This window comes from Amblyomma mixtum, chromosome 2 (assembly GCF_055824585.1).
Source record: "Amblyomma mixtum isolate Tamu chromosome 2, ASM5582458v1, whole genome shotgun sequence".
NCBI classification, from domain to species: Eukaryota; Metazoa; Arthropoda; class Arachnida; order Ixodida; family Ixodidae; genus Amblyomma; species Amblyomma mixtum.
In genome coordinates, this window is record NC_143013.1 from 47,705,091 (window position 1) to 47,721,734 (window position 16,644).

A 16,644-nucleotide genomic window follows, 5' to 3' on the forward strand; every position below is an offset into this window, starting at 1 on the left:
TTTCCTCAAAAACCAATTTACCGACGAGCGAGGCGTAGAACCGAATGGGCGATGGCGTTCTATGGACTCCTTGGCAGCGTTGCAAGACGCTGTCGCGTTCCACTCTTAGGGGCGAGGCTTAACATCTTAACCACACATCAGTGACCACACTTTAGTTCAAAAAAGTGTCCCCCCTGAATTTTGTGAGACAGTTACTGCCTAATTTCCTTTCCTCAAATACAATTTTCATTTTCTTCATTACGGCTCCTCTTTATCTATCTACTTTCACTCCCACTTCCTCCTTTCCTCTACGGTGCGGTTCAGGTGTCCACCGAGATGACAGAGAATTACTGCGCCATTTCCTTTCCTCAGAAAGCGTTGCGTTCAAAGGGCAAGGCATCGCGCCGAAGGGGTGGTGGCGTTCCGTGGACTCCCTGACAGCGCTACAACGCGCTGTCGCGTTCCACTCCTAAAGACGAAGCTTAAGCGTCATTAATCAGCAGTTAATTAGTATTCAGGCATTAATCAGTAATTAACCATTAATTAGTGCTTTGTCATCACTTAGTAATTAGTACTCAATTATATGTGACGCCACCAGTGCCACAGAAACAGCGAAGGTGGTGCGGAAAACGCTTCCGCCTCTACCCACTTTAGACACCGAAAGGAGGGGCCGCGTGATGTTTCTCTGGATGACGTGTCTTTCACGTGGTGTAACTGCAGCTAATCTGCGCGGAAACGCAGAGCCGACGGCGGCGCCAGAGTGCTGCGGCCCGAGTCCCCGAGTGGCGGCAGCTGACGACTCCTCCGGCGGCTCGGACAGCGCCCACTCGTCGCTTCTGCGCTTTGCCACAGCCGCCACCAGCGCCGACCACTCCGCCGGTAACAATGCTGCTGCTGACGTGAATGTATCCCATGGTACAAGACCCCCTTGTCGATAATAGCCGCAGCCAAACGGGTAAAAAGACGGGGGTTTACTGAAAGGCACTTCAAAGACGGGAGCATAGGCGAAAACATTTAGAGGTCAACCAGGTCGAGCACAGACATACGTGGAGATAGCAGCACGGCTCAAGCGCAGGGCCATCTTCGTCTTCGCCATGAGAGTGCGTCTTGTGGTCTACTATAGCCCCCCGGATAGAAGAGGAGCAATGCGGGTGACAGTAAGATGGCGGCGTTGTAGTAACGCTTGAGGCGCTGGGCATGAACTGTCTGGCGACTCAGGGGTTCGACAACGTCATTAACAGGAGATGTGCGCACCAGGACGCGGTAATGGCCGTGATACTTGGCGAGAAATTTTGTGGACAGTCCAGGAATAGTGGAACTTACCCAAGGCCTCTCAAGGGTGCCAGGAGAGAAGGGCGACGTGGTGTGAGCGTTGTCGTGGCGGAATTTCTGGTGATACTAGCTGTCAGTCGTGAGTGAGCGGGCGATTTCGCGGCAGACTTCTGCGCGTTGCGCGTCTTCTGAAACAGGGGTATATTCGGAGACGTCAGGCTGATCGCAATAATTTTTCGTACTCAGGGTAGAGAAACCCCAGAGAACCATAGTGTAACGTACTAGTCTGTGCATAGGCCTATTGAGGTCGTGAATACATATAAAATTCTCGGTGTAACCTTCTCGAACCACTTACAATGGGACGACCACACAGATTTAGTCTTGAAGAAGCTCAGCACTACAGTTGGTATGTTAAAGCACAATAGATATATATTTCCTAGTTCTGTTAAACTACTGTTATATAATGCTCTGTTTGCCTCGCACATTAATTATGGATTTTTGGTATGGGGTACAACGACTCAATCAAATCTTAACAATATTTTCACCATGCAGAAAAGGGATTTACGCATTATTGACAATGCATCCTACACTGAACATAGCGACCCTCTCTTCGAGAGATATAACGTAAAAAAAAAAATTCGAGATATTTACACATATCGACTCCTGCGCGAATTCTATTTTGGTACAAAGAAACATAATTCTATATTACTTGACATCGATAATTTACGTTTAAACGTGCCCGCTTACAGTATACGTCACTGTGAAAAGTGGGAGGTTAAAACACACAGGATAACTTATAGTAAAGAAATACTTGAGAACAATTTACCGCGCCTGTTAAAGACCCGTACATTAGCAATGAATAGTTCGTTTTCCCCCAACGCAATAGCCCTGTGGAATGCCCTTCCTAACCACATAGTTTTATACAACGATTCAAAGTCCTTTCGCACGGACAGAATATGTGAATACTTCGTCATTTTTACCATGTATTGCTCAATGACTTTCTTCTGTGCCCACTGCCGCAAGCGAATTTTTTTTCTTTGTGTGCTTTCGCTGCGCATGGAAACCCTTTATCCTTTTTATTTATTTTTTTCTCGTTAGCTTTTGAAGCTTGTAGTGTGTGTTGATTGTGCGTTCGTTTTTTATGCTTGTTTTATACCAATTGTAGCCCTTCCTTATGTAATGCCCTCGGGCCTTTAAGGATGAAATAAATAAAATGAAACATGTGCACAGCGGGCAGCGTCCATCGACAATTTTAAAGTGACAGGCTGCTTTTAGGTGCAACTTAAATGTTGAACTACAGTCAGTGCCACGATGGGCGCGGCTACACGGTCTCATGAGGTGCATTCTTTTCAGCCCTCACCTGCTTCTCGATACAGCCAACTCAATGTTATAAGCACACGGCTCTGCTTCTCGTATCAACTTTTTTACTTTAAAAGCGCACTTAAATCTAAAAGCGGGCGCACGCGCAAACGACGTGCCTTTCTTGCACCTTGCCAGCCATAACGAGGCGACTACGCGTGGAAACGTTCACTGAACGCGGGGGGAGACAGAAATGCAAGAAAGGCAATAAACACTCTAACGTGCAAATTGAATACGACGAAAACTTCCATTATTCTCGTCGAACAGCCGCGATCTACCGCTGTGAGCGAAGGCGCGGGGAGGACGCAAGAGCGCGTTCCTGGAGAACTTCAAAGTTTTCCAACAGCCAGTTAGGCAGAAGTACGTTCCTTTGCGTCATGAAGACCTAATGAAAATAGATTCGCAACTAATCAATACTCGACATGGTGTAAGCTATCAAAACACAAGCGCATCGCGAAAGCGCGCTGAAATCGACGGGGAAAGCGGCATACGCGCACGGTTCGCGAGCTTGCCAACAGGCGGGAGAACGCTGGCTCCATGCCGCCGGAGCAGACGTGTTCACATCGGCTCTGTCACTGCTAACCAATTACGCAGTGCTAATTGCCTCGAAACAAAGTTTTCCTTGCACCAATGTGTCCGTGAAGGCGAGCGGCATCGACCGATACCAGCTGACCCTAGAGGTGCGTTTTTCTTTGCCAAATTTTGTGACTTTTTCTACCGCTGCCGTGTGATAGAGTGCTAGGCCTAAGCTTGTCCCGCGGACGCTAGGCCCAGCACCGTCGCACCGGTCGCCGCCTGCCGCACTCCTCGGCGGCGGCCGAGATGGATGCGTCCGTTACGACGAGGGAGGCGTCCGCTACGTCTACAATGATCGTGGACAACCAAATGTGCGTTCAAGTTCAACCGTACTCATCGGCGGCGTCCGAGATGGAGGCGTCCGTTACGACGAGGGAGGCGTCCGCTACGTCTACAATGATCGTGGACAACCAAATGTGCGTTCAAGTTCAAGGCAAAGAGATATCACCAGAGAAATACCACAACGACGCCGGATGGACGCTCGCGGGGGAACGCATGTCGAGGCTGCGCCAGCGTACCCCCGACGGCGGCAAGCCTGACGGACCCGGCGGGAGTCAAACAAGCCCGAAATCGAAATTCCACAAGAACGTCAGAGCCTCGGCCATCAAGGCAGCACGCATGCCAGCCATGCCACTGGAAGAGAGCAAGATAGTCGTTAGACCCAGAGGGGGACTGGACATCGCCAAGACCGGCACCACCACCGTCGCTGCGCCGGCCAAGATCACGAGCGAGGAAAGCGCCGCGGACACCATCTGCCCCAACACGCAACAGAACATCATGGTCGTCAGTACACCGAACGAAGACAACGCGGCTAGGTACGCTAAAATCCAGGAAATCTATATTCAAGACAACTCCTACGAAGTCAGCGCATATCGCACGGCTCCTCACGACACCGTAAAGGGCGTCATCAGAGGCATCCCCATCGATGCGAGCGCCGACGAGATAGATAGGAACATCGCCAACGAGAGAAACCCGCTAGCAGTGGGCGCAAAGAGGATCGGCAGCACGACCACCGCGATCGTGGTGTTCCAGGGACCCAAGGTACCGAACTTCGTCCGATACGGAGTCACCCTGATACCGTGCCGCCTCTACAGGAAACAGATCGACGTTTGCAAGCAGTGCGGCCGAGTGGGACACCGAAAGGACGTGTGCCCGACCCCCAATATCAAGACGTGCCTGGCCTGCGGACTCGCCAACCCCAAAGAAGACCATCGCTGTACCCCTAAATGTAAGCTGTGCGGGGACGAACACCCGACCGGAGACCGAACATGCAAGGCGAAATACAAGATCCCCTACGTAGTGCGCAAGCGACAATGGGAGCGCCGACAGGCCGAACGCCAGCTGCTGTCGGAGAGCGATTTCCCGCCACTCGACAAGCCGCCAGCTGCGGGAAAGTCAAGGACTCCATCAGAGAACCGCGCGCCAAATTCCAGAGACAGCAGCTGCAAGAGAAGCCTCAGTAGGAAAAGGTCACCATCACGTGAGCGAGTCAGCTGGGCTGACGCAGCTAAAGGGAACAATATAAGGAACGCGCATAAAATCATCGAAGCCACGAAGAAAGACGATATAAACAAGATGCGAGAAGCCAACGAGACATTAAGACAAGAGAACGCGGCGCTGCGCACGACCATCAACAGCCTCACGAGAGAGATCGCCGAGATCCGTAAGTTGCTGCTATGCAACAACGAGCCTCCACAGAGACTCACGCCAAGCACAAGCACGACCGACGAAACAACCATGAACACCCAGGAGACAGCCGTAGAGGAACCGGCACCTAAGAAGCGAGCCGTCGAGGCCACGCGCAAGCAAACAGAACAATCGAATCGACAACCCCGAGGCCAAATTCGAAGCGACGTTCACCAAACTCGAACAATTAATCACGGCGAACATCGCAGCAGTGACAGCAATGAAACAAACAATGGAGACCTATCAAGCCGAGAACACGAACAGATTCGCCTACATCGAAAGGACCCTACAGCCGATAGTGAGCCACTCGACGTTTGCGCCCCTCTTCGCGCAACATCCACCCAACCAAGGAACCGCGTACACACCAACGCAACCATGGCTGCCAACGCAACAACAGCAGCAGCCGTAACAGCGTGGCAGTGGAACTGTCGCGGCCTCGGAAGGAAGAATCCAACAGCACATCGCACATGCCGCGCGCAAACCAGACGTGATCCTATTACAAGAAACACTCACCGACGCACCGTCCCTGCCCGGCTACAGAGTGCACAAGGGCCAGCCCGACGGGAGAGGCCTGTGCACCCTGGTCAGGAAAGGACTCACGTTCGTTGAGCACGAGCTGCAAAGCAATATCAAGATCGAGCACACACTCACCGAAATCATCCCGGGCAAGAAGAGAAAAGGAAGCATTTTTCTGCTCAACATATACAGCAACCCATCGCAGAGAAAACAGAGATTCAAAACAATACTACACAGAGCCAGCACCGCGGCAGGCCGCAACACGCTAATCGTCTGCGGCGACTTCAACGCGATGAACCCAGCCTGGGGCTACAACAAGTACACAGCAAAGGGCCGCGACCTGTACCAAGACGCCATGGAACTCGACTTCACCCTCATCACGGACCCGGCGCACCCGACGAGAATCGGTAACTGTGTCCCGGGACACCACTCCGGACCTCACGTTCGTCAAGAACGACGTCCGGGGAACGATCACCTGGCGAAACACGGGAACCGACCTCGGCAGCGACCACACCATCGTGGAAATCAGCATACCGGAACACAACGACACCAGCATCAAAACACACAGATGGATAGACTGGGATGCCTTCCGAGACGCCAGAAGCCAGAAGACAGACGCTGACGGCGAGATCGAAGACATAGAGACGTGGACGGCCGAAATCACCAAGAGCGTACGCGACGCGACCAAAGAAATTGAAACGGACGCTGCGATTGATAAAGTAGACAGCCGGCTAGCGCATCTCATCGAAGCCAAGCAGTCAATACTCAGTCGCTGGAAGAACCAACGGCTCAACCGCAGACTCAGAAAGAAGGTGGCGGAGGTCAACCGAGCGATCGAGGAGCACTGACGCGCTCTATGCACGCAACAGTGGATCGAGATCTGCAACGCGGCAGACGGGCAGATGCATAGCGGGAAGACGTGGAACCTGCTGCGGCACCTGCTCGACGAAACCAAGACCAAGTCGCACCAAAGGGACAGACTCGCCAAGCTCATACATCGGGCTGTCTCGGTACAGGGCGCCGATGCAGTCACCAGGCGCATCAATGACAAATACCTGCCCACTACGCCCACCGAACAACACGCGCCGTACGGCGGCCTACCCAACGCGAAGCTCGATCGTGACATCGACGTCGAGGAGGTCCGCGCGGCCCTGCACGCCCTCAACAGCCGGTCGGCAGCTGGCCCGGACCTCGTCACGAACAAGGCGCTCAAGAACCTCGACGACAGCTCGATTGAGAACCTCGCAAAATACTTCAAGTGCTGGAGGGCGGCCGCGCTACCAAAGCAGTGGAAGACAGCCAAGACTATCCTGATACCCAAGCCGGGGAAGCCACCGGACACGGACAACCTTCGGCCCATCTCGCTCACGTCCTGCGTGGGCAAGGTGCTGGAGCACGTCCTGCTCAACAGGTGGCAAGACTACCTGGAACGAGAAGGGCTGTATCCGGCCACGGTGATCGGCTTTAGACAGCACCTCAGCACGCAGGACGCGATGCTGCAGCTCAAATACCAAATCATAGACAATGGCGGCAGCGCCCGCGACAACAAGGCAATCCTGGGTCTCGACCTAAAGAGCGCCTTTGATAATGTGAAACACTCGGCGATTCTGTCCCAAGTCTCTAAGCTCAACATGGGCGAAAGATCCTACAACTACATCAAGGACTTCCTCACGGACAGGACCGCCCAGCTACGAGCAGGCGACCTACAAACGCAAGAGAAGAAGCTCGGGAGCACCGGCACACCGCAGGGATCGGTCATTTCGCCGATGCTGTTCAACCTGGTAATGATCGGAGTGGCCGAGAAGCTCGCGGACATCGAAGACGTCAGGCACACCATCAACGCGGACGATATCACACTGTGGGTGACCGGCGGCAGCGACGCCCACATCGAGGGCGCTCTGCAAGCCGCCGTCGACGCGATAGAAGACCACCTGGAAGGCACCGGCTTGAGATGTTCGCCGAGCAAATCGGAGCTCCTCATACTCCCACCTACCAACAATGGCAGATGCAAGAGCAGACAACGCGAATGCGAAAAAATCAGAATCGTAACCAAATCCGGCAACGTGATCCCCGAGGTCAGCAAAATCAGAATCCTAGGCATGGTCATCGAAAAGCATGGAAGAAACGGCGAAACCATCGCCCGTCTCACGGCAAAAGCGGCCAACGCTATGCGACTCCTCAAAAGAGTCACTTCCCGGAAGGCTGGCATGAGAGAGGAGAGCCTAATCAGGCTCGTCTAATCCTTCGTCATCAGCCACGTCGCGTACGTTGCAGCCTACCATAGATGGCTGCAACACGAACGCAACAAAATTAATGTAATCATCAGGAGAGCATACAAGGCGGCGCTGGGCATGTTCGAGTCCACGAGCACGACCCGCCTCTTACAACTCGGGATCCACAACACGCTCGAAGAAATAGCCGAAGCGCAACGGACCTCTCAACTGGAGCGGCTGTCCACGACCAAAGCCGGGAGGAAGATACTGGACGACCTGGGAATAGGACACTCGAACGATGCGGAGACAAAGCTCCCCGTCCCCGAAGAGGTCCGACGCCAGACCAGAATCGACCCCATACCCAAGAACATGAACCCCGAGTATAACAAGGAAAGAAGAGCGGCGAGGGCCAAGGCTCTCATCGACCTGCACGCCGACGACGAGCACGCGCGGTACGTGGACGCGGCCGAATACCAACGGAACGCCTTCGCAGCGGTCGTCATAGAGGCGTCGACCGGCGCCACGAGGACGGCAGCGAGCGTGAGAGGCGCCGGAGCGGAACAAGCGGAGGAGGTGGCCATCGCCCTGGCCATCGCCGACGCAGACTGCTACACGGTGCTGAGTGACTCGAGACAGGCGGTGCGAAACTTCGCCAAAGGCCAAGTCTGCAGGGAGGCCGAGCGCGTACTACGAGCGACTAAACTGCAAGACAGAAGAGTAAGAATCAAGTGGTTTCCGGCGCACGCGGGCGACGCGTCGGAACGCAGTGCGAACCACAATGAGACGGCACACGCAGCGGCGCGAGCGCTAACCAACCGCGCCCCGGCAACACACCGTCCGACGTGGTTCGGAGCCAAGGACCGCATGACCGACTACAGCGAAATCACGAAGGCCTACCGCCTGGCTCGCAGGACTCTCCCACCCCCGCACCCGAGGCTGAGTCGAGCGGAGGCGGTACTACTGAGACAGCTCCAGACCGGATCGCTACCGAGCCCGGGACTGATGCATCGCATGTACCCCGAGACCTACCCGACCGATACGTGTAGAGTCTGCCGGAGGGAGCCGGCAGATCAGACGCACATCTTGTGGGACTGCATCAGAAATCCAAAGGAAGCAAGATCAGGAACAATCCCGCCGCGGCTGGAGGCAGCAGCGAAGAGCAACGACCATGACCAACAGCTATGGGCCGTCCAGCAGGTCCTCGGGGCGCTCGAAAGGCAGGGACCCAGCGAGCCGGCAACGGCGAGCGGAGACCCGCGCCGAGTAACGGCAGCCTCGTAGACGACGTAGGCCCTCGTCGGGGCGCGCGAGCGCCCAACTGCAGGCACAAATAAAGTTTACTCCAATCCCAATCCAATCCAACAGGCGGCTCAGTCACCGTCATACGCACGGCGAATAACCGCGTGGTGGAGCCAGAATTGTTTGTTGTGTATTTCAATTTTCAATTTTCCAATTTTCAATTTATTTCCCATGTACACATGGTGAGGATCGAGGAAAAAAGCCAGAAATTGTGGCTTGATATGCCCCCCGGCCCCTACATTGCAGGGTAGCAGATAACATGCAAATTTTCTACACAAGTAGCATCGCAAAATGCAAAAAATAGTTGTCAAAAAAGGTATGGCGCATTATTAGAAAAAATAACAAGCAATGAAGTGCACACAAAAAAGGTAACAAAAAAGGAAACAGAAAAATACACGTCATACAAAACAGGAATTTCGTTATTCAAATCAGGTCAACACTTTACGGAAACGAAAGAGATAAAGAAGCAGTGAAAGCACGGTGAAATCTAAAAGGTAGCACATACATTCCGTATATCTTTGCGGCATGCTCGTGATAGATCAACTTTTGCAGCATGAAACTTATTTAAAAGACGGGGCAATGTGTTTCCTGGACTATGTGTGCCATATATTGAAGTGCAATGCAATTGAGGTGCAATGCGGTGCAATGAGGTGCAATGCGGTGCAATGAGGTGCAATGCCATTGCCCTATTATATCTTTTGGCTGTAGCGCACCCTTGTTCGCAAAAACCGAGCGTTCGTAACATCGACTGCCGTTATAAGTGTGCTGCACTTATTTACTGTAAATCGTCCAGGATAAATGAGTCGTAATTTAATACCAAGAAATTTGTGGGAGCTAACAAATTCTAAAGGAGCTGCATATACGAGGAGCGATATGTTCAGCGATCATCAGTGGTAAAGGGGACACGCATGACGTTGCGCATTTTAGCGCACTTTTTGGGGACTCGTTTCCGGCAGGCTGGTGCCGTGCCTAAGCTAATGGGCGCGAAGAAAAAGCGTGTTCTAAACAGTGTGGTCTGTTCGTTGCAGAGACGCACGCTGACAAGAGCTCCCGGTCCATGTGAGTTCTGCCATTCTTCTCAGCAGATCACGCTTGTGCGGTCGTTAGACATGGCTGACGTTGCGAGTATACGATGCGCCTAAGTGAGGACCACTGGCTGCCGTTGGTCAAGTCGATTCTAAAGACACGAGCAGCCCGAACCGCATACATTCGTCAGCACGCTTAACACGAACGCTTGATTGAGCGTCCTGCACAGATATTACAGCCCCTGAGCGCTGGGCGCTGAATCCAAGACCATGCTGATCGGTGTGTTTGCGGCTGTTGAAGACCGCTCGTTCTCTGCTTCCAACTTAATACTGACTCCCCCAGCGCCGCTAAAGTCAGTGGAAGACACACGCTCGAGCGTTCCTGTTAAGTGTGCTGACGGTGGTACCTATCGGCATTCATGCCTTACACATCTGGCACTCGCGGCGAGTGTTTACCTTTGTACAAGTAGATGGACGGGAAACGCTGGGAAACGTTCTCTTCCGACTCCGCGAGAGGGCGTGCCTGTCTTAGCCGCAGAGGCTCCTCTAAATTCTACCTGACCATACGGAGACGGACGGAATGTGTAACAAATGCGACACGTTCTTTCCTGCGGACCTGCAGCCCGACCGGCGTGGCTCGTTCGGCGCCTGCCATTGGACCGGAAAAGCACCGATGCCTTTGCATCTGGCAGAGATTAATCTGCAGCCCTCCACTACAGCGCGTCGTTCTTGTTTCCATTACTCTCGGGGCGGTTGCACAGAGAGTTAATGCGCCCTCCCTCTGCGCGCTCTGCGTCAGTTCCGCCGGGGCTGCGGCAGGCTGCCCACAAGCTTGCTGCATTTCGACCATGATCAGTGCAGCCGAGCGTTATTGTTTTCAACTGCGAAGATTCGGGAACAACTCTCTTCCTCTTCTCATGCCGTCGTTATATTGAGTTATATTCTGCGACGCGACCCTTTCGAGCCACCCCACATAGGAAAGTATTAGACAACCTTCAAGGGAATGTCAACCAGATGCGAATAAACTGTTGAGAGCTAACGGGCAGGGAGGCTCCGGAGCACTATAGCCAGCCACCGATGGCACGCCCAGCTGCTGTACCCACTTTTTTGGCGCCACATCACGCTGAACATCGCGTAAAACAAAGCGACAGTAGCTCCATCTGCACATAGCACTGCAAGCGCAGCGTGGCTGAATAAGATCTTGCACTCTTTCCAAGTGCTCGCTCTAAGCTTGCTTGGTTGTTCACCGGCTCCAGGGCGACCGCTCCTTCCAAGCGCTCCAGCGTTGGGGCCCAGGACAGCAGCGAAACATGTAAGATTTTACTCTTACGCGTGCAATGCAAGCTGCAGGGAGTGGGCAAGGAGAGAAAGAAGTTGTCCAAAAAAATGCAAACGTAAAAAACGAAGAAAATGATCGCCTCCGCTAACTCTTCCATGGGTAGCGAACGGACGTTTCCAGGCAGTGAGTTTCAGGGCTCAGTGGCCAGAGGAAAGAAGCTGTGTTTGAACGCCTAAGTGCGGCAAAAGAAGGGGTTAAGGTTCAAGCTATGGGAACTTCTATTGATGGAATGGTTGTTAAAGTTAAAATACTTTTTTAGTGAATAAAGGCACTGAGCAGAAACCAGGGTGTGCAAAAAACTACAAACATTCTAGGCGACGGCGAGATGATAGTGCTGTGGGACCTGAGGCTGTATAATGGGAAGAAGGGGAAAACTCTCGGCCGCACTTGTGAAAGATGAAGCGCACTGATTTCTTCTGAGGATTCCATATGATACAGCCGCAATAAACCATAGCGCGGATAGGTGTTTTATATGCCAGCAGTTTGGTATCATATGGGGCCTTATGCAATGTAGGATATAGGTACCCGAGACTGGTAAATGCTTTGTTAGATATGATATCAATGTGTTTCGACCATGACATGCCATGAGAAAAATGAGGACCGAGGTATTCAAGTTCAGTTCCTCTTTTTAAATTGTGACCGTGAAAAGCGTACGTGAAAAGTGGAGAAGATGGGCGTCTAGAAAAGGACAGAAAAAGTTAATCTTAATTTGGCAATCTTGCACTACCTGCAAAGTTTAGCAAAGGAATCGTTAATTCATGGTCAGATGGTGAATTAATTCTATGATACAGGACGCAGTCGTCAGCGTAAAGACGAATTTTAAGGGATACGCAATGTGGCAGATCATTAATATATAACGAAAAATAAAGCGTGCCTAAAACAGAACTTTATGGAACGCCGGATGAAACACAAATAGGCGACTTGAAGTGTACCAACTGAGAAGCTAGATATCCAGCCAACCAGGGAAGGGTTATTTAGAATAGAGCCAAGTTTATAGAGCACTTTTGGGTGTGGGACGGTGTCGAAAGCTTACGACAAAGGGTCCAAAAATGCCGTCAACCTGTACACCTAAGTCTAATGACTGACAAATTTCGTGCGTAAATTCGATTAGTTGGGTGGTAGTGCTCTATCCTCGATGGAAGCCGTGCTGGTAATTGTTTAGGCTATTGTGGTCTTCAAGAAATTTCATGATGTGTGTAAAAATTTTATGTCAGAATAACTTACATGAATGGGCCGTTAAGCCTCATAGGCTTATACCTCACTCGTTCTCAGTGGTGGCTGGCACCCCCAAGATAGACCTGACCCGGCGCTCGAAGGTATGTGTTTTAAGGCGAAAGCCTAATGGCTCATACCTCACTCATTCCCAGTGGTGGTTGGCAATTAGAGCTGACCCTGCGCTCGAAGGTATGCGTTTTAAGGCGAAAGCCTTATAGGCTCATACCTTACTCATTCCCAGTGGTGGTTGGCACTTCCAAGATAGACCCGATCCGGCGCTCGAAGCTATGCGTTTTTAAGGCGAAAGCCTCATAGGCTCGTACGTCAGTCATTGCCAGGGGTGGTTGGCACTTCCAAGATAGACCCGATCCGGCGCTCGAAGCTATGCGTTTTTAAGGCGAAAGCCTCATAGGCTCGTACGTCACTCATTGCCAGTGGTGGTTGGCACCTCCAAGATAGACCCGACACGGCGCTCGAAGGTATGTAAGGCGAAAGCCTCATAGGCTCATAAGTCACTCATTCCTAGGGGTGGTCGACACCCCCTGGACAGCCCCGATCCGACGCTCGAAGGATGCGTTTTTTAAGGCGAAAGCCTCATAGGCTAATAGCTCACTCATTTCCAGGGGTGGTTGGCACTTCCTAGACCCGACCCGGCGCTCGAAGCTATGCGTTTTTAAGGCGAAAGCCTCATAGGCTCATAGCTCACTCATTTCCAGGAGTGGTTGGCACCTGTAATAACATTTGAAGTGGTGTGAAACGATTTCCCTTCTTGCGTTGTATACGTTGGCATCAAAAAAGTATATATGCGGATATAACAAAATATGTACCGGATATAGCGAAGATGGCTAAAGAATCAATAATTAGCTGTACAGTGATGTGTAATAACTCGAAATCGGTTATAACGAATACACCGGATATAACGAAGGTGTAGCATGTCGTAACTCGATATCGGTTATAACGAGCGTGACATCAAACAAATTCACGCAATGAAGAATCAGAAGCGTTCCAGAGAGGTCTGCAGGATGGCACAAAGGCTTTCGCCTTGCTGCATGTAAGGTGTCCTAAGTGCTGCCCTTAATATCGCTTTTGACGTGTGCACACTCGATCCTCGAGAAGGGCGGTCCTTGCGTGAATGCCCATTGACCGACACACTCTCGCTAGATGCGGCGCTTGTCTGTTGCGCGCACGACGACCGCGTGCCAGCAATGGCTTCGCGCACTCGCCACGCAGCGGAGGAGACCAGTGCGCACGAGGCGTCGACGCTAGCCGCCCCGACGGAGCCTGGCTGGGAGCTCGACGAGGTCCGGCCGAGGGGCGCCCGCTCGCCTCTCAAAAAGCGCGCGAGGAGCCAGACTGTGGTAGGTGCCTCATAGCCACTGCTGCAAGGGGCCCCGAAACAAGCGTTGCCTACGTGCTATGTGGCCCACACAGAAACAGAGTGCCACCTTTGCCAAAAGTAGCCAAGCAACGTGGTTTCTTTCTTAGACCTTATCACATCGCTAGTGACCAAGAGGCGTTCTCCTTACCTTACCACACATTTAGAGGGTAGCGGCCGAGCAGCAAACGCCGTTACTTTGGGCAAATACGGTGCCTATCTAGAAAAGCTGCAGCTTAAAGGGACCGCGAAATGATTTTCACAGTAATGTTCTAATGCAACAGATCTGTAGAGGCGGCCCTTGTGATCATTCAAGTCAAACAAGTGCAGCTTCCTTGGATGACACATTTAATTGTGACCAAACTGGGGAACACTTTAATATACTGCTATGAGCATGTATTTCCGATACGTAGAAAAGTCCAGCTTTTAAGATTTGTCCTGCGCTCGTACCAAGTAGTTAAAGCGGCTCTCAGTAAAGCTGCAGCATGCTGGGGTATTAAAGGACGCCGTTTCATGAATTTCCTGCGGAAAGAATTTTTTTTTCATTGCGCTTTGCAGAGGCTCAGTTACCTCCACTCAGAATTTGAATTTAAGTGCCTTCACACTGTTTCCTCTCCTCACGTCCCTTTTCGCACGCTGAAAAGGCAGGGCTCCTCTGCGGGTCGCCGCCGCGGTGCCTCTGTGGTTAGCGGGCTCGGCTACTGAGTTGGATTACTAGGGTCCAAACCTGGCCGCTGCGGCTGCGTTTCGATGGAGGCGAAACGCAAAAGGCGCATGTGTGCTGTGCGATATCAGTGGACATTAAAGATTCCCAGGTCGTCGAAATTATTCCGGAGCCCTCCTCTGCTGCACCTCTTCCACTCTCTTCTTACACTCCCACCTTCATCCTTTCCCTCACGGCGTGGTTGAGGTGTCCATCTAGAAGTGAGACAGTTGCTGCACCATTTCCTTTCCTCGAAGGCCAGTAACCTCCGGCGCCCCACTCCACCTCACCGCCGGCTACCGGCGTGCGAGGTAATTCCCCGAGATGCGGGGCTTCCTGGCCCGCCGGAGCGACGTGGCTGACTGGGCGCTTCCATTTTAGCTTAATCTAGCGAGAGCTACACTACGCCAGCTCTTCGAGCCTTCAGCGTGGCACCGCTTGAGCTCCATGCCCTTGTGCCGGTTGGCCACGTGGCGCGGAGCAGCTGCTGCTGCCGCAGGCGCGGCGCACCGGCGAAACCGAACCGAGCTGCAACAATAGACCTCTCCCGGCCTACGTCATCAACGCACGTGTTTCTGGTCCGATGGGCAAAACATGCGCCGTACCAGGTGGGAGAAGAAAGGCTGACAGGCGTTTCGAATCAGGGAACAAAGCTGGTGGGGCAGTGCTCGGCACCTCAAAAACCGGTTCAGAACCGAAAGTCGACGATTTTGCCCATCGGGGCACACCTTTTTGACGTCACACTGTTTACATCAGGGAGAGGTCTATTGTGCGCATGCACCGTGTCGAGGGGGGGGGGGGGGGGGGGAGTAGAGAGGGGAGAGGTGTCGCAGCTGTATAAGTAGGCGGCTCGCTCCAGGTTTAACCAGAGCTAAACCACAGCCCATTTCTTATTAACAGACCATTCAATGAGTATTACCTTTTACCAGCTTTCCCAACTCAACATTCTGCTATGTCTGAAAGAATCTAACCAACAGTCATCTCTGAACAGGAATACGCGCGAGCTTGAAAAAGTCACCTTAAGTGTTTGCGCGCGCCATTATGGCTTCTCTGCTGCGCGTGGAAGTCTATTATTTGGCCCAGGTGTTCATGACGACGTAACGCAGGGAGTGAACGAGTTTATGTACTCGCCTAAGAAAGTGTTGCAAGCACCTTTAGACACCCATAAAAACCGGTAAGGTGCGTTTTTTGCAATAAATAGGGCAAAAACTACGAGGCTGCAGAGGAGAGATCTGCAGATATGTATTGACTGTTCTGATCCAATCTTATAATATACCAAACAACTTTCTGTTGAAAAAAATGCGCCAGTACAGTATTTCTGAGTATGTTTCAAAGCTCTGCGTGGTCAAAGCTCTGCGTGGACTCTCTAATTTACAGATTTTTTTAAAGTTGCAACTCGTCCTTAACCGGTTAGGGCGACTGCTTACTGCCCGTTATTAGCCGACCTCCCACTCTGAAGTACTAGAGTCGGTAATCAGCTAGCCGCTCCCGGATAAAATATTACTGACATGGGTGAGCACCTAGCCCATCGGTAAAATGGGGCGCAATCGCAACCTGCTTTATGCGGCAGCGTAAAGGCCTCATATCGCAGAAAAGCCGTTGTGGGCGCTGCCGCCGGCGTGACGAAAAAACTGGCAGTGGTTTAGCTATGGTTAAACCGGGTAAATTGCGTTAGCAATGGTGCGCGCGTTCTTCTGGTAATTCTTCGGCGCGGTGCCTTCGCCTGGTAACATTGCGTCGTTCCTGAGCAGTCAGGTGTTGAGATTCATCGGTGACCGATGATATAGAACCACTCTGTGAGGTAGAACATTGGTGCCGAGCTGCATCCTTAGCACGACACTTTGCACGACGCTTTGCAAGACGTTCTTCACGCTGTTCTGGCATCTCTAGTGCACGTTGTCGCTTTCTCGCTTCTTCCTGTCGCTGCGACTTCTCCTTAGAGGACTTCATAGCAAAGCATTCACGCCAAGGCAAGCGCGCATTTATAGACGCTTTACTGCGCGGGAGCATGGGCGCCGCCATATTTGGTGACGTGACCATTCCGCCACGCTGCCAGGGAGTCCACAGGACGCCATCGCCCGTTGGGC

General features: G+C 52.4%; 1 protein-coding gene across 1 annotated transcript in view; it reads left to right on the forward strand.

Annotated features, from left to right (window-relative positions):
• Positions 1-16,644, forward strand: part of mRpL2 (mitochondrial ribosomal protein L2) — a 118,355-nt gene that overhangs the window by 29,363 nt on the left and 72,348 nt on the right. The window contains exons 10-13 of the mRNA XM_089571514.1: positions 700-858; positions 9,929-9,959; positions 11,182-11,237; positions 13,710-13,837. Of these exons, the coding sequence (XP_089427640.1) occupies positions 700-858; positions 9,929-9,959; positions 11,182-11,237; positions 13,710-13,837 (374 nt within the window). The remainder of the gene's footprint in view (positions 1-699; positions 859-9,928; positions 9,960-11,181; positions 11,238-13,709; positions 13,838-16,644) is intronic.